Source organism: Xyrauchen texanus, chromosome 4 (genome assembly GCF_025860055.1).
Source record: "Xyrauchen texanus isolate HMW12.3.18 chromosome 4, RBS_HiC_50CHRs, whole genome shotgun sequence".
Classification (NCBI taxonomy): Eukaryota; Metazoa; Chordata; class Actinopteri; order Cypriniformes; family Catostomidae; genus Xyrauchen; species Xyrauchen texanus.
The window spans coordinates 6,671,885-6,693,690 of record NC_068279.1 but is presented as its reverse complement, the minus strand read 5'-3'; the positions used below and the strand labels follow the sequence as shown (position 1 = coordinate 6,693,690).

General features: G+C 36.1%; 1 protein-coding gene across 1 annotated transcript; it reads left to right on the top strand.

Annotated features, from left to right (window-relative positions):
• The first annotated feature begins 6,645 nt into the window (after positions 1 to 6,645).
• Positions 6,646 to 20,768, top strand: LOC127634536 (leucine-rich repeat-containing protein 74B-like). Its single transcript, XM_052114142.1, has 10 exons — positions 6,646 to 6,983; positions 9,278 to 9,476; positions 10,667 to 10,809; positions 12,687 to 12,819; positions 13,283 to 13,489; positions 16,671 to 16,780; positions 19,170 to 19,285; positions 19,684 to 19,762; positions 19,944 to 20,039; positions 20,124 to 20,768. Exons 1-10 carry the CDS (start codon positions 6,834 to 6,836, stop codon positions 20,235 to 20,237), a joined length of 1,347 nt encoding a protein of 448 aa, XP_051970102.1. The 5' UTR covers positions 6,646 to 6,833; the 3' UTR covers positions 20,238 to 20,768.
• Positions 20,769 to 21,806: the final 1,038 nt, after the last annotated feature.

Genomic DNA, 21,806 nt, shown 5'->3' with positions numbered 1-21,806 from the left:
TTGTCAGGGGACAGCAAGCCCCAGTGACTCCACATAGAAGCGTTTACAGACTTAAAAACACAGTATGCCAGCCTTATCAGTAAGTCAAACACTGATTATGACAATAGATGTTAATGAATTGTAAATACAGTTGGTACAACTGTGCTAACTGTACAGTTACCCACACTTAAATATAAATGTCATTGTATTGTATCAAGTGGCATCTGGAAACTGATGGAAAACAACGTTAGAGCTTTTCTCTTAAAACTAACTTTACTATACTTTGCCATTTATGCAATTACTTTGAACCATTTGGATTAACCAAGGTCATTTTACTGGATGTATGATGTCAGTTCACCTCAAGTTCACACAAATGTCCTAGCAGAGTGTCCACATTCCCAGAAAAAAGGTACTGTTTAAGGTACAAAGCTGGAACTGGGGCGGTATCCTTGTTTTGGGTACATATTTGTACCCTTAACGAGAAAAAATGGCACTTCCAGAGGAATAAAACATATAAATGTACCTTTAAAGTTTCACAGTAGGCCCTTGGGGTGTTTTCACACCTGTCTCATATGGAGTATTTGTTTCTGCACCTGGCGTGTTTTCTTCCTTAGTTCGGTTTTTTTAGGCATATGTGAACATGCAATCGCACTCGGATCCACACCAAAAAATCGGTCCGAGAACACCTAGAGTTGGGCAATTCAACATAATGGACCAATGAACCAAATATAAAAACCACAAACATACCTGATGGATCTTTGGAGAAGACATCTGTAGGTCAGCACTTTACTGTAAGTCATCATCAAAGCACGTACAGAAGATAGCATTCTGGCGACTATATTAGATATAGTAGCATATTTTAAATAGGAGCTGTTTCATAATTTCTGAGGTAATTTTAGTACGATTGCTTCTTGGATAGTGGCAGAACCCAGGTAGGATGGCGTCAGCAACTTTTTGAAAGATAAACAAAAACAAATAAACAACAAATAAATAATTTTCCGTTGCTTCACTCTTCTGTTTGTGTGTGTGTGCTTGCGTGCGTGCGTACGTACGTGCGAGAGCAATCTCTGTGACTGTGATAACAGGCACTTTTCAATGTATATTCAATGACGGATAAAAATGACCATGATATAAATTTTACAACTCATGTCATCCGTGTCGGATTAAGTGTATTTGCAACGCAACCTCTGACTGGAACGCACATTCTTTTCCATGCGGTGATGTTTTTCATAAGCACAACATTACTCGATAATTTGTAATGGTTGACACATTTTTACAGACATATCATTTAAGCTGTATGTCAAAGGATGTGCTGAATCTCTGGACAGAGCACAAACATTCTGACCAAGGGGCAGTGGCGTAGCCAGAAACAAGGCTTTGGGTGTGCCAAGTGAAAACTTGATATGCAAGAGATTAAGCATACTAATTTCTTTTCGCCTCTAAATGAATCTTTTTAGCTCTGTTACATCTTATAACGACTTAACAAATATATGGCAATTTTATCAATGGAGTAGGTAAGTCTGTTAATGTATCTAAATTAGGGCTGTCAATCGATTACATTTTTTTATCAAATTAATTACATGGTGTCCAGATTAATTAATTGCAATTAATCGCATATACAAATATCTGCTGAGAAAGCCCCTCATATAACAATAATTAAATATGTAGTTATCTTTAAATATTAAAATTGTATATAGATATATATATATATATATATATATATATATATATATATATATATATATATATATAAAATGTACACCTGCATCAGACATGCTTGTGTAGCGTCTCGGGTGTGTTGCGTCATAAACATAAAAGTTTTAGGTCACTGTGTCAACTTAAATATAGTTTAATACTTAGAACACATCTTGAGATCTCTTAGTTCGAATTTGCGCTCCTAGTGTTTTGAACGCAAGAACGTAACTCATGTTTTTGTTGTGCTATCTGCTGAAGTGTTTTTGTTCTCTGTATTATCTGCACGTTGCCCACACAGCTGAAGTTTCACTTACTGCCCTCTGGAGTAAACGGGTGGTACTACAAGATTGCATTTCTCAGGACTCTTCCTTATTACTGTCCGGGGGCATTCAGATTAATTGCATTAATTTTTTTAACACATTATTTAAAAAATTAAATTAATCACACTGAATTAACGCATTAAATCGACAGCCCTAATCTAAATATTAGGCTATATATTTAGTCATAAATTTAAATGTAATTATTTTGGAATGGTTAAAAATTATTTCAAATTATTTTAGGGATGTTATTGCAGGGATGTTTGGCACATGTGTGACTGGACATATAAATAACCCAAAAAATGATGCTAATGTTACATTAATTACTCAGCCAAAATGAAAAGGTCTGTCTGACTTGATGCAAACTAACAAATAGATGGTAAGTAGTCTGTTGAATATGCTTAATACATTATAATATAATCTCAGAGGAACTGCATTTAACCAATAATTGAAATATAAAGATATAAATATTTTTATATCAAGCAGGGTCACAGATTTAACAACTTAAAGTCATACGTCTATAACACGTGTTATGAACAAACATCTCGTGTAAAGGCACGTCACTGTACCTTTTCATGTGTATTCTCCAAAAATTCAATAATTTAGCTTTTTCATAAGCAAAGAACAACAGTGAGCTAACAGTATTTTGCTCATATGGGAGCGTGCAATTATGAATAATGATGCAGAAATTCGAACTCCGTAGCATAGACCTTCATATAGGCATATGCACACCCTGGCACACCAGGGGACAGTTTGCTTACAGTACATGCGACTTCTATTTACACGGTTTTGGTCCTTTTAAAATATTGCCTTGTGAAAGCAAACCAACCCAAGAAGATAATGCAATATTGTAGTAATTTTATCCCGTTTCGAAACAAATAAAAACAAGCTACATGTCTGAAAACGGTATAAAGAGGTACCCCAGTGACAGCCTTTGTACATTAAACAGTAGCACAGGTGTTATTCATCACATTCACCATGGACATGTTCCACTACTGTTTAGCATTCAGAAAGTGTATATTATATAACATCTAATATAATAATATATAATATGATGAATAAAATCTATTCTTGTTTGAAGCAAGTTCTTGTGTGGTTCTAAAAGTGTGACCTCTTTTATAATAAATGACACTTGACTTGATATTTTGTCAGCTATTCAATGGCATTCATTTTTAAGTGTGGCTTATGTGTACAAATACTTTACAAAGACCAGTTTATATTGAAGTACCTTAGAACAATAAAGGCAGCGTCATCTTATGTTTCAGTGGTGACATTTTTTCTCTTTAAAATCAATAAAAGTGTGATTTAAATAACTATAATTAAATTGATTTAACTTGATAAAATTTAGAAGAACCCACTCTCAAATGTTAAGTTCTGCACTTGTCAAGCTGACTGTATGAAAAGACTTTTGAGGGATCTGTAAGTCACAAAACTCTCGCTGGTTCTTGGGCTTTCAGGCAACGATCTTTTTATGAAACATCTTTGAAACTCTGAACGTCAGTATCCAGAATGTATTGACAAAAACGAGAGGTTGTACACCTGTTAGCTTCATTCACCTTTATTTGTGTTGTCTGTATTTTGTACTAAAGGGTAAACACTTGCAAATGTAATTGCTGATTCTTACAAAGAGCAAAAAAATGCTAAATAAAAAATTATAAATGCAACACATAGGTTATCTTTTGTATGCAATGCCTTTAAAAAGTCTTTCTGGGACTGAGTCATTTAAGAAGGGTCAGTTTTTTTGCTTCCTAGCTTGCTTTGGATTTGCTTTGAATCCTTTTAATGTTGAGTTTGTGTGGCCTCTGGCATGAATAATATTACGTAGAGTTATTCCATTTTGAGACTATGTATTTTCTGTTGGTTTTCTGTGGGAGAGTATTCTTGTATACTGTTAACACTGAATGTTGCCCTCCCCGGATTTGGGTTTTGCACCGTTTCAACTCAAAACATTTAAATAATCACACACATGCATATGTTTAAAGGTACAGTACATATCTAAATATTCTATGTATGACATTTTTTTTAAGAATGTATTTTGATTATGGATATTAAACTTGTTTCTTCCATCTGAGTTGCTTGTAATATATTACCGTGAATATAACGTCTGATCTTACCTATTGGTTCGGATTATACTGAATGCATGATGTCACCATGTCCGGTTTTGCTCTAAACATCCACTGTGTCGGTTTAACTCTTGTGATCACATCATTCCTCTGTGGCTGGATGGGGAAGAGTTTACAGAATTTTCTTTTCTTTTTATTTGTGTTTGTCCTTTGCTGCTGCTAACAGAAACTGTTCCGATCAATCTCCGCTGTTAGTCTTCTATTGTAGATCTTCGAAACATGAGAACATTTGCCACTTTAATGCATATACTGCGAAGACTTTGCATCTACTTAATAAAAAACATTTGTATGTCAAGACATTGAGTTCTTTGTGTGTGAAGAAGTTTATTTTTTTTATCTAATTACTGTCAAGTTCATTTAAAGCATTTATTATGGAGTAAAGCATGTATGTGAATACCCAGAGGAAACATGTATTGCTCAGAAGATGCTCTTTTATAGCTCAGAAGACATAATGGAGTTCTCAGTTAAATCTCATTAAAGTATCAAATTTTATGTTTCTTCTAAAATTACTTAATTTGATAAAAATAGACTGAAATGAGACCATTGTTGGCATACAGGGACAAAAATATATAGGATACAAATCTAAGCTCAGTTTGTGACATTGTTTAAATCTCTTCTTAAACTCAAGAGGAGTCACGTGATATAACTGGGGTATTTATTTATTTATTTTTTCGGGGAAGCGGATTTGATCAAAAATCTCCATTTGCTTTCCACTTTATCACACTCACTCAAAAAAATACCACTTTGTTTTCTTAAATTAAAATGACCATATAATTTCAATTTAAATACTTTAAGTAGAGGAACGTTACAGACAAAAGTATTTAACATTTCAAAATATCCCAAAAGAAACTCATTTTGTGAGATGCTACTCCAGCTTGTGACATGAAATGTTAGCATGCTAAATACATGCTAATGGCAAGCACTACTAATGCAACCTGGTCACTATGTAATGATTCTGCTATTGCTCAATGGATAGAGCAATATGTAGAATACATAACTGTATTGGTCTTCAACCTATGTTGATAACCCCCATAACAACAACAACAACATAAAACTCTTAACACAACAAAACATTAAACATTAATAAGTCTTCCACTTATAACTAACTGTAATTAAAATGTAATTAACAGGAACACACCATCAGTCCCATGCAAAGCATGCTGCAAACTAGAAATTCTCTGCCCAGTTTCAGTGAACACAATTTTTTTCCCAATGCAAATAGCTTACACAAGAGTCAAGACACTTATTTTAGTTGAATCAGCTCAGTTAATTTAAATTCCCTCGGTTACATTATTTTTATTTTTTTTTTTTTTTTATTAATATAAACACGTTAGGATTGAGTAAAACTATAGATAGTGAAAGTTATTTTGTGTGTGTGTGTGTGTGTGTGTGTGTGTGTGTGTGTGTGTGTGTGTGTGTGTGTGTGTGTGTGTGTGTGTGTGTGTGTGTGTGTGTGTGTGTGTGTGTGTGTGTGTGTGTGTGTGTGTGTGTGTGTGTGTGTGTGTGTTGCTGCCTTGGAAAAACAAATGAGATTTAAAAGAGATCACTTCTTGTGATTTTTCTTTTCTACTTTCTTTCCACTATAAAATAATATCTTAACTGTAAAATATGTAAGATACATATTGAAGTTAAGTTTTATTTTTCAAATGTGCAACAACAGTACACAGCAGTACTTGTTGACATTTGTATTTTATTCATGTTATTTATTGAAAGTATTAAAAAAAATTAAATCCATTTTTTAGATTTATTTATTTGAATGTATATAGTTATAAATAGTAAGTATAAAATAGGTGGTAAATATAAAGATTAAGTAACAAGTCAAAGAACAAGTGGTAATATTAAAAAAGAGATCACCTTTTGCGACTTTTCTACTATTTCTTCATTATAAATCAATAACTTATCTATAATAACAAATCAAGTCAAAGCTTTATTTGACATATGCAACAACAGCACACAGCACTTGTTGACAAATTTATTTTTCTACTTGTTCATCACTGAAATTAAATTGTTTAAGGTTAAAATAAATTATTTATAATATATTAATAATATAATATATATTAATATTATTTTATTTATATCATTATTAATAGTTAATACAAAAAATATGTGGTAAAATTAATGTGCAAAGTAAAGGAACAATTGGTATTTACATTTGTTTATATATGTATATATATATATATATATATATATATATATATATATATATATATATATATATACTTTATATAAGTAAATAAAAAAATTATTAAAACAAATATAGAATGTTATAAAAAAGATTTGAATGAACATTCAAATTATATGAAGAGAGTGGCTGATTATTTGACTTCTATGTTTCTTACACCGGTCACTGCAGGAAAGGATTGTGTGCAACATTATGAGAGGGACATGAAACCATGACAACCAGTCAACAAAACAAATGAGTTAAACAATAAGCCACCCTCGCTGTTCAGCCTCCCCTGCTTATTGGATAATCTGTGCTAAAATGCAGCTGAGTGAATGTCATTCAAAGATGATCCTCCCACAGAGCAGGTTAGTCTGGGGCAGCAGCAGCAGGCGACACCACAGCACTGATTTTCTTTCTATTTGATTTTATGAAAGGATATTGATTCTGTCTGGCTTGGGGAAAACAAAACAAAACGACAACAATAACAAAACAGATGTGATTTACTTGGATTACAACACAGTCCTACATTAGGTTTAACAAACACACGAATACAATATGGTTGTGGGCAAAAAAGAGACAGAAGAATGTATTCTACCATCAGTGTGTGAAGATGAAGGTGAAAAAGAAGAGGATTTGGGAGGAATCCCAAGCAGGCCTGTCAGCAGACCAAGAAGTCTATACAGTAGAGGGAGTGTGAATGGCAAAGTGAGTGTCACTGCTTATAGTGTTGATGACTTAAAGGAAAAGGAAAATTCTGTCTTCATTTATGCACCTTGTGTTCTTCCAAACTGACTTTCTTTTGGGTATCATGAATCCCATTTAAATTTTTTTGGTCATGCTTTGAGAATATGAGGTGACTGGGCTTAAAGATCCTATTAAATGGCTTCACGATTGCAATTTCCTGTGTTGATATATTTCCTATTGAAACAGGGGGGTAGAGTGGGACATTCTCATTCTAGGCTTAAACAAAAATCATTACACACTCCTGAGAAAAGACGTACATTGTTGTTCAGTTTTCATGGAAGAGAAAAACATTTTTTATGCATATATGGGTGTGTCTTCAACTTTGGGCAACTTCATGTCCCAGGGCTTGATTTCTCCTAAAACCAACATATTTACACTTTCCTTTTTGTTATATGAATGCTTTCAAATGCCTTTAAATGTACAGATTTGACTGATTTAGCCTTGTCCCAGACCCAGACTTTCAATGGTAAACTATGAAAATACAAATACAAATTATTAAATGTTTAAAACAATAATTATTAGGCCAGTTCCCCAAAAATAATTTTTTAACAATTTTGTGAACTTGTGGAGTCTTGGTGAAGAGCATGCTTGACATGTAATATGAGACTTCAAGTGATATGTGGAGAAAATATGGAAAAATAAAACTAGCATTGTGCATCATTTCCACTCTAGCTGCAATTTTGCCAAATTTAGCAAAAAGTGTTAAAATATAATTTTTTATTTGTGTGTATTTAGGATAAATAAAACATTAGCAATACAATTAGCCATAGCAAGACAAATGAGTCTGCAATTTTATTCCAAAAATGTAAAAAATGTCATTTCCATCACTGTCATTTCCACCACTGAATTCCACTAAACACAATACAGAATTTGAGATGTGCGTTAAATGTCGGTTTTCAGACAAAAATGACATTCTGTAAATCTCCTGTGGTGCATGTACATGCAGTACTCTGTTGGATATTGTTGGTAGACAAATTACAAAAACAAATTGTGAGAGTGTGACTTTTTTTTTTTAAAGAATTTGCAGTCTAGAATCTACAGAGCTAAAAGTACCAGAAGTTAAAGAAACATCTATATATAAGTTTTGTCAACTTTAAAGGAATATTCTGGTTTCAATACAAGTTATAATTTCACCACATCCCACCTTTTCTTTTAAAAAAGCAAAAATCGAAGTTGAGGCGCTTAAAGTGGAAGTGAATGGGGCCATTTTTTAGAGGGATAAAGGCAGAAATATGAAGCTTATAATGTATAAAAAGCACTTTCATGAATTCTTCTGTTAAAACTCATGTATTATTTTGTCATGTTCTCTGTTGTCTTTTGTTTTTGTGCTGTTATTTTGAAGTTTAGTTTAGTTCCTGTTTCCTGTTTGGTTTTTGTAGTCCTTTGTAGTTTCATTTTATGATTGGTTTTCCCCTGATTAGTTCTCATTCCCTGATTATTTCACCCAGGTGTTCCTTATTCCCTTGTTTGTTCCTTTCTGTATTTAAGTCCTTGGTTTCCCTGTCTCCTGTGTTAGTTCTTGCATGTTTTGATGCTCTGTGCCAGGTCTCCCCTGTTTGCTTGTTTCTGAGTTTTTCTTTATGTTTTTGAATAAACCGCTGCGTCTAGATCCTCATTCTCCGCCTGTCTCGTCACATATTTGAGCAGTAAACTTGTTTAAAAGATCATTTTTACAGTCGTTTTAGTGTTTTGTTGACATTACATCGTCATGCCAACGAAGTTGTAAAACTGGCTATAACTTTACACAGAAAAGGTTAATAAGTGATTTTATCACACAAAAATAAAGTTAACACATATATTGTTTACATCTTTTGGCTATGCATTTGAAACAACAGTATAGAGTATTTTAATGTTTAAAATTTTAAAAAAGTTATTTTTGTGGTAATCAACGTTATGCCACACATGCTGTCGATTTGGCATAACTTGTATTGAACCCGGAATATTCCTTTAAAGAGTTTTGTCTGTGTTGTAAACTTGTACATAGACACTCATATAAACATAAATTAAAAGCCAACATTTTGAAGTAATGGGGTCTTTAATGTTGTTTATCCAAGACATGTTCCCAGATCAACAACCTTATTGGTCCTGGAGCAACCATTAGATTTGGATTAGGATAAGGAGCCTGTGTTTGAATGAAGTAATTAAGTAACCCCAATGGTTGCTTGTAATGAGCTTAGCTATAGCAAGAGTATACAGCATGTCTATTCTTATTTGAGTATAAGTGCACCCCTGAAATTTTGTATCCTTTCTCTTAGAGAGTGCCAGTGGGTGAGAGATCACCCAGCCAGCATCGAACCAGAGTGGGGCTTCAGAATGACGATTATACAAATGAGGAGAATGATGAGCTAGGGGAATGTAGAACTAGCCGCCCAGCTGACAAACCACGGAAGGTGGCAGAGTGTGTCATCAGTGCTGAAGACTATGACATAGACCTGGAATTCGACTGCTTTCACAGTGAGAGTTCTTCTTAAAAGTGAGAGTGCGAACCTAAGCACATAGAGAGAGCGTGGGCAGCCGGGGCTTCGTGGGTGATGCACCTTCTGATAGAGGGTGTCAAACCGCTAAGGGCCACAGAATATGATGTTGCCACTCAACAGGGAATAAAATAGGCAAACGGCCATGAGTCATGCTTGTAATTTCAGACAAACCTCTCTCTCTTTCTCATTTTTCACCTGCTTGTTCTGCAGATAGCGAAACACCTACACACTCTCCTGCATATACATAAATCATGACTCTATCCATCTCTCACTGTCTCTCTATTTATTCAGCCTATTAGAGGTGGCCATCTGCTAGATTACTGCTGTGTGCCTCCGCATAGCTTAATGAATGGCTTGGGAATTTTCCACATTCATGATAATTGCGTATCTCAACGAGAAATGATGTATTGTTGTTGCATTTGGTTTACAAAGTGACACCAGCTCATTTCAATTGAGGTGAGGGGTTGCATGTGTGACTATACATTGGTAATCTTCTGTACTGACTGTGGTGTTTGCCAATGTATGCGTCATTATTACTGTTGTGCATACTCAGGATTATGGATTTGAACAAACCCCTGAACCTTAAGTATTAAACCCTGGAGCATTGCTCCCACACCATTTGTGCTACCTCAAAATGTGTTCCTTGTTTAGGAGAGGGGTGCCATCTAAGCGATCAGACTTACGATTTTCTCCTGCTAAATGATAAAATGGGCAGAAAACTCTCTTAAAAATATTATGGAGGTGGGAATCCGAGGTAGGGCTGTGCCAGCTGTATGAAAGGTCTCACATAAGTTGGGATGGTAAGTAACTTACTACTAGTTAATGTGTCAATGCTTTACTTGGTTGCAATAACACATAACTGAAGTCTAGCAACCACCCAGAATATCCTAGCAATTATATAACAATGCACTAAAAACATCCAGAACACTAAGCAACTGAATGGCAATGCCCTGGCAACTACCAACAATGCCGTAGTATCATGTTGGTAAGTTCTGCACAGGCAAGCACCATTCACAGTTTCTGCAGAAAATGTAAAGATCTAGTTGGTTTTACCACTTGACTGTATAGGCTTATAGATTTACCTATTGTGTATATATTTTAACAATTTGCATTGTTGGTACAAGGGACATTCTATTAAACTAAAGAGGTATTCTGATTGTGTTGTAGATGAAAGGCCACTATACGACCCTACAGGCCAGACTCACTACAGAGAGGCTTGTAAGATGCTGAACGTTATTCCAGTGTCCCACTTCCTTCGAAATATAAACCAGAGTGAGCTCAACATGATGCATTGTGGGTTGGGTCCACAGGTAATTGCAATGAAATGGAAATTCATTAACAAATGTACCTGATTTCATACTTAAAGGTGAAGTGTGTAATTTCTGCAACACTTGTGGCACCAAACGTAATTGCAAAAATTGTGCATTTCCCTTTTCTGCCACTGGTTGGAAAAAAGATAGTCCCCCCCAAACTCACACCATAGGTTGAGCTACTGTTGCTGTTATGGGCTGGACAGGTTGCTCAAACTGCTAGAGCAATGTTTTGAAAGTGCCACAGAGCCACAGCGTTTAAAGGGGTCATGACATGAGAAACCAAATTTGCCTTGATCTTTTGGTATATAAGAGGTCTTTGTATCATTAAAACGTCCTGCAAGTTTAATATTTTAAGACGTCCTCCCCATTCTAAACGAATCATTTATTTAATCAAGCTCAAAATACAGCTCGTTCTGGATTCATGGTTAGAAGTGACGTGTCGGTTAGAAGTGACGTACCAGCGTTTGCATATGACCGCCTCCAGCACAAGATAACTACGCTTTAAGCGCAAGACAACTACGCTCATTTCAGTATCGCCGTCGCCTCACAAGTGTTCAGTCGATGGACAGCGAGCTCTGACAGAGACTACTTGTGCACAGGAAAATTACGATGCCACACAGATGTGCTGTTCCTGGCTGTGGTCAAACAAAACCTCTGAATAAGCTGCCGAAAGATCCAGACGTCAGGGAAAAATGGATGCAGTTTATTTTTTCGGACGTCCCAGTCACGGCAGTGTTAACTTAAGCGTTTGTTCTGTACATTTTAAGGATGACTGTTTTGAGAACAAATCTCAATATGATGCTGGCTTTGCCAGAAAACTGTTGCTCAAAGATAAGTCCGTGCCGACTATTCTGGGAACAACGACGACGCAAACTGTAAGTAATCTATTTTAAACTTTAAACTACTTTTTAAAGCGCAATTTCATTCATTATGAATAATCACAGTGTTTTTACTTAGTTTACTTGCATATTGTTCTGGCTGGGGGCGTCAATAATTGATACATAGGCACTGACGTTAGCCAATCATAACAGTGGGCGTTAACACTGAAGTCTTAAATGGAAAACGCCCCAAAACAGACTGTTTGAATCAGAGGATGAGAAACAGGGTGGGAAAAGGTCATAAATCACTAGATTTTAAAAGTTTTTCTTAAAAAAAAATATATTAATACTATAATTGCACCTAAGGGAACATAATAATACAATAAAAAAAACCATGTCATGACCCCTTTAAGGACTTTTTTTTTTGCATAAATCGGCATAAATCTTTGCTTACCGAATTGCGAAACACTGCCCTAGTTGCCAAAGTGGTAACTGTTGTTGAGCGTATGAGCATGTGCGAATGCCATTTTCCAGTTGAAATGTCCACGAAGGGGCACCCAAAGTGAGTTGTTTTCAGCTGTACATGGTGTAATACAGTAAAGAGGAATGCATATTTTAAAAACTGTACCCCTCAACCCAAACCTGCACAATCGGTGGAGTAAAAATTAAATGCTAGGGGGAAAATGCAACGTCTGAATCGTGCTCGTCACTGATGCTAACGCAATTACTTCCTGATTTCAAATTCGGATCTGAACCTAGGTCTCCCATGCTGCTGTCATGACGTGCTTCCAGCTGTGCCATAAGGGAAGGTAAATGTGGTGGAGCCAATGCAAAAATGTATGATTGGGTACTGGAACTCTTGGAAACAATATGCTGACTTTTTGGGGAAATCAATCTACAATGACTTAGTTGTCTCTGCATATTTAACTGGGATAGAAGTAGGCATTTAAACACACACACGTACACAAACAAAACACACTTCACCTTTGAGAACAGAAATTAAATAAAGAGAGAAATAAAACAAATATTACACATTTTAACAAGTCTCCTCTATAGGGCACCAAAGCTCTGGCCATTTCCTTGGTAAACAACACCTCTATCCTGAAGCTGAATTTGCGAGATAATTGGATGGAAGGAATGGGCGGGGCTGCCATTGCTGACATGCTCAAAGAGAACTGCTACATCACAGGTGGCTTTCTACAACGGGTGCCTCACCGTCCCATAATAATGTCTTGTTTGGTACTTGTCTTTGAGGTTTAGAAGTGTTGTGAACTTCAAGTCTGTTTGATCCAGTATGTGAGGCATGGTTGTCATAGTTTTGTAGCCATGCCTTGGCCAGACTTCAATGTACTTTCAATGGGTTTTCTTGTACTACCGCCATTGTGAAATCTGCTAACATGTGTTCCAACAGTCAGAGAACACAAGTGAAACACAAGAGATAATGCTTCAATTTTGTATTATTTTATCATTTCATATTTTCGTTTATTATTACAAAGTGTATTAACAGCATTAAGTTTTGAATGTAAAGTAGAAAAGGTTTATGTTACTTACAGAATGTCTTATTAAGCCTATTTGTTTTGTGGCCCTTTTGCTTTTATTATGCATGCTGTGAAAATAATCCAAATGCAAACTTTGACCTTATTTCCATTCAGAAATTGATCTGTCAGAAAACCGGATTGGTGAGGATGGATCCAGGGCATTGGCCAGCATGCTGCTGGAAAACACTGTCCTGCTTTCTTTCAACCTCTCAGGAAACCATCTGGATGATCGGGCGGCCAGACACCTGGCTCCAGCTCTGACCGGCAACCAGAAGCTTCAGCACCTCGACTTGAGCCACAACAGATTCGGAGATACGGCAGGTGTGAAATGATGTTAAAGGCTTCCAATAAATGTCAATCCTTTGATACAATTGCTGCTGACATAACAATAACTAAAGTGGTATTTACATAATTTGGAGCATTTTCCTACCACATGTTGAATGGTTCCACAAAACACTTGCACTAAGAGCATCAAATCTTTGGATGACTTTTCTGAAGTACTGTCAATTATAGATTGAATAACAAAAAATAACATTAGCCTTGACTGAAATATTCCATAATGTAAATGAAACAAAAATATGTGACTTTTGCTTAAAATGTATTGATCTGTTCACTTGATAGTCTCTATTATCAAAAGTAATTTTTTTTAGTTTGTGTGTTCCCTGATTCAAACCCATGGCATTGTTAGCACCGCTCTCCACCAGTTTAGCAACAGGAACTATAAAAAATATATAATAATTATAATTATAATTTAGCCTTAATTTTCAGAACAAAATTGAAAAGAGTTCTATACTGAGGCCACATCAACACTGATATGTTTTTGTTTAAAAATAAAAATTAAAAAATAAAACATTAATTTGGCTACATTTATGCCTCCCATCCACACTAAAACGGCGAGTATTTTGAAAATGCTCGTCATTAGCATATACTTAGGAAAAGAAAAATGAAGAAATTTCCCAAGCTCAAACAGATTAGTAGGGATGTTGCCTGTGAGTCGATATAAAATGTATTTTTAAACAAACTTTTACTCACACTGTTCAACATTTTTGACAAAATACTTTTATTAAAGTAATTTTCTAAAAACGGATAGTTCGGACCCCAAACCTGTGACGCACATTCTATAATGCGCCAAGACACTACATTGCTTGGCAACCGCAAAATTCTTCAGTTATGATAAAGTAACAAGGAATGAGAGGCCATGTTTCAACAGTTCTCCTGAGCAACCACTGGGCGGCGACATGATGATTCTAATTCCCTGTTTTCAGTTCCTGATCTCAGGATGCGATGTAAACACTAACGAAAAGAACAATCCAGATGGAGAACAACAACCGTGTATGTTTTTAGTGAGTAAAATTTTATTTCAGGCTCAACTTGTGCAACTGTTGCCTGTCATAACAATTCAAAGTATTTAATGATATCAATGTAACTAACTCCGGACCATCACTTCATGAAATCTACTCTCTCAGCTGAGGCAATGTCAATAAAAATGGTCATCTCGAATCTGTGAAGTCTCGGGAATATACAGCCACATGTTTGTTGAAAATTTCTACAAATATAATACCTTAAACATTACATTACCCGTTATACGTCGATGTGAGTGAAAAACACTGGAGACCGGAAATTGAAAACAGTCGAATCATGGAACACTTCCGCGTTCTGGGATAAGTTGGATATTGTGAATATAGTCATGGCTGAAAGGTGTTGTGAGGCACAACGGGAACAGAGTGTCTGAAACACTCTCTGACGTGACGATATTCACAATATGGCACAGCCTTGAGTGCTTTAATAAAATGGTCACCACAAAAAGGACAGAAATGTTCATTAAACTTTTATAGGCCTACTGTATTTTGTAAGTAAAATCATGAAATGCCATCCTTCCGCCCGAAAACATCCCTGGCAATTAACAGTAAACTTAACTTAACTTGCTAAGTAACCTGAATAACTCTATATATTAAATATTTAGATGAGACGGGTCACTTCTATTAAAATGATTGGGAGAAATTGGAATGCCCAACGGTCAACGGATGTAGATAGGAAGTCCCAGGTTACAGGTTAAAGAGCCAATCACCTCTCAGACACAAATCACCTGTCAATTAACTCAAGAGTAAAGAGTTTTTAGTGTGATCTGAGGTGAAGATGCACAATTTATGATACCAGTGTTGTCAGATTTTACTGCTAATTTGAAAAATGTTCTTTGATCGTAATCTTGACCAACTGTTTGTGAGATTTCAGTCTATCCCCATTCAAGTATATCGGAGCTGCACTGGCATGCCACTTGTTTAACTGGAAAAATAGCTCCACATGAGTGTTACAAAGATGGTCGCCAATTGAACTGACTTGCTGAAAAGACTTTGGTGCTGCGGAATGATACAAATAGAAGTTCCATGAAGAGGTCAGAGCTGTGCTTTATCATGGATAAAGCACGGCGGTTGACCATTTAGCATCCAGGACCAGAACCATCCGTTTTGTAATTAACTATATTATGTGGCGCAACAGTTGTTTATTCTGATTACTATTGATTGATAGAACATCCCTAAAAAGTGGTAAAACACACTTGGTTTAATGCTTTATTAATAAATGATTAAACACATACCGGCCCCGAGTGGGATTCGAACCAGCGATCCCAGGCATGGCAGTTGAACGCACTAACAAGGGGGTTATAAAAGCCATGGCCCTAGCCTCAGTCACTAGTGCATCTCTTAAGGCCAGGAGAGTGAGGTTTTACACACTGCACAGCTATCACATACCAGCAGGCTACCATTACACAAACACACCTGCCTAACAAAAAGCATGTGGACAGAGTTTTTGTTTGTTTGTATTTATATCTTCCTTGGAGACCACATCGAAAAACAATACTGTAAAACTTTAACACAATTTTTGTATAGCTATATGCTCTCTTAATAACTACAATGCAAATCAGAAATGATACTTGGCTTCAACATTCAGGCACAACATCTTTATATTTGCAAGGCGTCTGAGATATCCAGAGGGCTGGATCTCATATCATCAGAAACTACAGCATGATGATGAGGGATATGGAATACAGTCCTCAGCCCCCACAGCTGTCAACATGAATGACAGAGTGTGAAAAAGGAAAATTGCTTCAATAATCCAAGAGGAAAATATTGCAAGAAATCATCAAGAGGAACTCCTTCATGACCCACTATGATTCATACACCCTTAACAGATTCTGTTGGCACATCTCCATTCATTTTACATATGGCAATGGCTTTCTTTCTGTAATCCTATGCAACTGATTATAATGCTTGGTATTGTATCCTGATGACCATTGAAAATGTGTTCAATAAGGCCTGAAAATGTTAACCTAAAAATGTGGTAACGTCTTAATTAACTGGTTTTATTCTAGTCAAAATGATCATTTAATATTACAACAAACAAATGAATAATACAAATAATTTTATATATATATATATATATATATATATATAAAACACAATCTCCCTTTCTCTTCCACTCTTTTCAATTTCTCTCCTTCCCTCAGGAGAAATCCTGGGTGCTGCTATTGCCGAGAACACAGCAATGAAGTCACTCAATCTGGCTTGGAATTATATTCGAGGAAAAGGAGCCATTGCATTTGGGAAAGGCCTGGGGGTAAGAGGGAAATGTTTTTCCTCTGCCAGAGTCAGTCACACATCCAAAAACTTTCTCTGATCAACTCTTAAACAATTCAGATGCCATAAGCAATTCATATTTTCCTTGATCATTTGAGATAAAAGAGTTCATTGTGCTCTTAAAACATACTGCAACGGTCCTAGAAAACCATTTATTGAAATTGAGCTTAATGTCATCTGTCAGATGAAGACATTTTAAAGCAAGAATTTTGACTTTTAAATATATATGAAATCAATTCGATATTCAAAAAAATTGTCACGGCCAGTCACTGTGAGCTAAGAAAGAGAAAATATGAGAGATACTCATAATAATTCATCCGAGATGGCAAAACCGTAAGATATCATGCGACTTAGCTCATAGGAAAAGGTAAAAATGTTTTACTTCCCATAGAGACCATCCAATCAACAAACAAATTTTCAATTTAGTTTTTATTTTTATTTTATTTTGCAAGGTTATTTGCTAGATTTTGCACTATTTTTAGAAATGAAAAGTCTATGAACACATTTGGTTTGCCATATTAATACAACTGACTGATAAATCGCCAATAACCTGTAATACGCTTCCCTCTTCATTTTACAAACCCCAATATTTTATTTTTTTCTGTGGTACACAAGTTTTTTTCCAATTAAAATCATGCAAATAATGGGCTAGGGTTAGGCTTTGGGTAGACTTTATGGTTATGTTTAGGTTTAGGGTAGGTTAGGTTAGAGATTAAAAAAATATTCCAGGTTCAATACAAGTTAATTTCAATCGACTGCATTTGTGGCATAATATTGATTACTACAAAAAGGTATATACTCTTTTTTTTTTTCTTGAACAAAAAGCTAAAATCTGGGTTACAAATGCTGTCAATTGAGCTTATCTTGTATTGAACCCGAAATATTAATTTAAACTTCAAAACCACGATGTTCTTTCTTCCGTTGTACTGTACACAACAATAATTTTCCTATGAAAATCATGGTTAAGTTGAAAGTTTTGCTAAAGGGTCAGACTTCATGGTTTGGATTAGGTTTCGGTTAGGGGTTAAATTATTAAATTAAGAGCCGACTCGCATATTTTCTTACAATTTCACCATTTCATGAGACTGGGTTGAAAATGATAATTAAACTAAACTGCAACTATTTTTGCCTTAAAAAATTTGTATATGGCCCCTTTAAATAATAGGAGCACTTCATTTCTGAATATACTCTGATCAGCCACAACATTAAAACCACTGACAGGTGAAGTGAATAACATTGAGTATCTCATTAGAATGACACCTGTCAAGGGGTGGGATATATTAGGCAGCAGGTGAGCAGTCAGTTCTTGAATTTCATGTGTTGGAACCAGGAAAAATGGACAACCATAAGGATCTGAGCAACTTTGACAAGGTCCAAAGTGTGTTGGCTAGACAACTGGGTCATAACATCTCCAAAACAGCAGCTCTTGTGGGGTGCTCCCAGTATGCAGTGGTTAGTACCTACCAAATGTTGTCCAAGGAAGGACAACCGGTCAACCGTTAACAGGGTCATGGGTGCCCAAGGCTCATTGATTCGCACAGAAGAGCTAATGTAGCACAAATTGCTGAAAAACGTAATGCTGGCCATGATAGAAAGGTGTCAGAACACACAGTGCATTGCAGCTTACTGCATATGGGGCTGTGTAGCCGCAGACTGGTCAGAGTGCCCACGCTGACCCCTGTCCACCAATAAAAGCTCCTACAATGGGCATGTGAGCGTCAGAACTGGACCATGGTACATTGGAAGAAGGTGACCTGGTCTGATGAATCACATTTTCTTTTAGATCATGTGGATGGCAGGTTGCATTATTTTCCTGGGAAAGAGATGGCAGCAGGATGCACTATGGGAAGAAGGCATGCCGGCGGAGGCAGTGTGATGCTCTGGGCAATGTTCTGCTGGGAATCCTTGGGTCCTGGCATTCATGAATACCACCTACCTAAAGAATGATGCAGACCATGTACACCTCTTCAGGGCAATGGTATTACCTGATGGCAGTGGCCTCTTTCAGCAGGATAATGCGCCCTTCCACTCTGCAAAAATTGTTCAGGAATGGTTTGAGGAACATGACAAAGAGTTCAAGGTGTTGACATGGCCTCCAAATTCCCCAGATCTCAATCAGATTGAGCATCTATGGGATGTGCTGGACCAAGTCCAATCCATGGAGGCCCCACCTTGCAACTTACAGGACTTAAAGGATCTGCTGATTTTATCTTGGTGTCAGATACCACAGAGGTCTTGTGGAGTCCGTGACTTGATGGGTCAGAGCTGTTTTGGTGGCACAAGGGGACACGATATAAGGCAGGTGGTTTTAATGTTGTGGCTGATCGGTGTATATTGCTGTAATCCAACTGCTGGGGTTGATTTTAAAGGGAAACATCTTCCTGCGGACCCTGGATTTGTCGTACAATGGCCTGGGCAAAGAGGGAGCCATTGCTTTAGAGGAAGCACTCAAACTCAACAACACACTTGAGGATCTGAATATTAGGTATTGTTGTCCTTACTGTTTTTATTGGCTACAGGACATGCTCACTTATGCATCAATGTTTTGAAGGCACAAACAGTCCTCACCTCTGTTTTTAAGACAACAGACAGTTTGATGTTTGTTTGTGAGAGTATGACAAATACTTTGAACATTTACACCATTTTAGGAAGCGTTGTCCTTAATGTATTGCAGCAATTATGAGGTGGCAGTCTGTTTGAATTGCTCAATGTTTGTCTCTTAAATTGGTTTGAATGTTCACAATGAATATGATTTATTTGCAATGGTGAAATTAACAAACACAAGCCTCTCAGCAAAGTAAAAAGAGCTGACATTTACAGTAAAAGTGCTTACTTTTGATGTTTCTTAAAATACTTACACATTGTCCTTGTCTATTTCTCTAGCAATAATCGCATGCCTCTTGAAGGTGCCATACATGTTGCGCTGGGCCTCAAAGAGAACACAACTCTACGAATTCTCAAAGTATGGCTCTTTAGACAAAACATCAATATGGTAGCAGCAGGGAGTTATTAGATCACGTAATACAAGTATTAAAGTGCCTTTTCAAGCTATTTTTAAGCTAAACTTTCAAGTTGGTGTCATAGATTTATGGCATTTCTTTGTTTTTATATCACTAATTGTATTGGTTTTCTGTGGGATCCAGATGTCTCGGAATCCGATGCAGTCAGCAGGGTGCTTCGCCATTCTAAAATCAGTACAAGCAAACCCAGAATCTGCAATAGAGTTCTTGGACTTCTCTGTAAGTGCCTCTTCATCATTCATTTCTTATTTTTCCTTCCTTCCTTTTCTAATTTCAGTATCTCTAACCTGAGCTTTCTTGTAGGACATTGACGTGGACCGAGAGTTTGAAGACTTGTTTAACACCATGAAAGGCCAACTCCCAAACCTTCAAGTGAAACATGGTGGAAAAATTAAGACTGCACTAAAAAAGAGCTGAACTTTCAGTTACATTTTCTGATGTTCAGAAACATCTGGACAATCTACTTGTAATCATGTGGTCAGTTAAAGGGTTAGTTCACCCCCCCAAAAATGTAATTCTAACATTGTTTACACACCCTCAAACCCTTATGACTTTCTTTCTTAAGTGGAACACAAGAAGAGACATTTTGAATAAAGTTGACGCTGCTCTTTCCCTTACAATGAAAGTGAATGGTGACTGAGGCTGTAAGTCCCAGACTTTCTCCCTAACATTTCCTTTTGTGTTACACATAGTCATACAGGTTTTGAGTGACATGAGGGTAAGTCAATATAATGTCAGAAGTTTTATTTTAGAGTGAACTATGTCTTTAACTGAATTGCAAATATATTTTTAAACTTGTCAAAAAACGATAAATAAAAATAGACTTATCCCAGAACCTTCCACATGGTATTTACTTTAGTGGTTAAGCACAATTAGAACTGATGACAGCTTTAGTAACCTCATGTATAGTACAATCTGCACTTCTTATTTAACTCTACATGATTTTCATGAAAGGATGATGGCTGAAAATTAAAAAACAAACAAAAGTTGACTTTTGATTGCACAGTTATTAAAGACTGCATGCATTGTCTTGACTACATAAGCGATATAATTTCATAGACTATATAATTTATGAAATACCCTTCTCCATTCATATTCCACACAAACACAGGAGTGTATTATATCCCAGCATTTCTGTTATTAATTGATCATTCAAATAACTGCATGTAGGCCTAGGTTTGACATCAAGGTTTGAACTTTTAAAAATGTTAAACTCGTAATACAATACGAGTTGATATTCGTATAATGAATACGAAAATAAGATTTTCAGAAGAATATCTCAACTCTGTAGGTCCATACAATGCCAGTGAACGGTACCAAAAGGTTTATGCTCCAAAAAGCACATAAAGGCAGCATAAAAGTAATCCATAAGACTCCAGTGGTTAAATCTACAATGAATTCTCCTCCCTGTCATGTTGGTTGCGATATGCACGAAGAATGTTGTTATCGCCAATAACAAAAAAAGAAAGTGAATATGGAGATTTATAGTATAAAACACCCACATCTATCATATCTCTTCTGAAGACATTGATTTAATCACTGGAGTCTTATGGATTACTTCTATGATGCCTTTATGTGCTTTTGGAGCTTAAAAATTTTCATACCCATTAACTTGCATAATGAGGACCTATAGAGCTGAGATATTCTTCAAAAATTTCTTAGTTTGTGTTCGTGAGAAGACAAAGTCATACATATCTGGGATGGCATGAAGGTGAGTAAATGATGAGAGATCATTTTCATTTTAGGGTGATCAGTTCCTGTATAAATGCTCAGATTTCCTTGATTCTATTGATGCACATAAGATGCTCTTTGGAACATTCTCTAATAATGCTGGAATAACATAGATCATCAAGTATTGCAAACTTGTGGAGTCCAAGCTATCTGGAGTGCATGCTGTCATTTAAGTAATTTTTTTATTATTTATTTTTGTATCTTTTTTATGATGACTGTGTTGTTTAAAAGCACCAGTTTGGTGTGTTTGTTTCT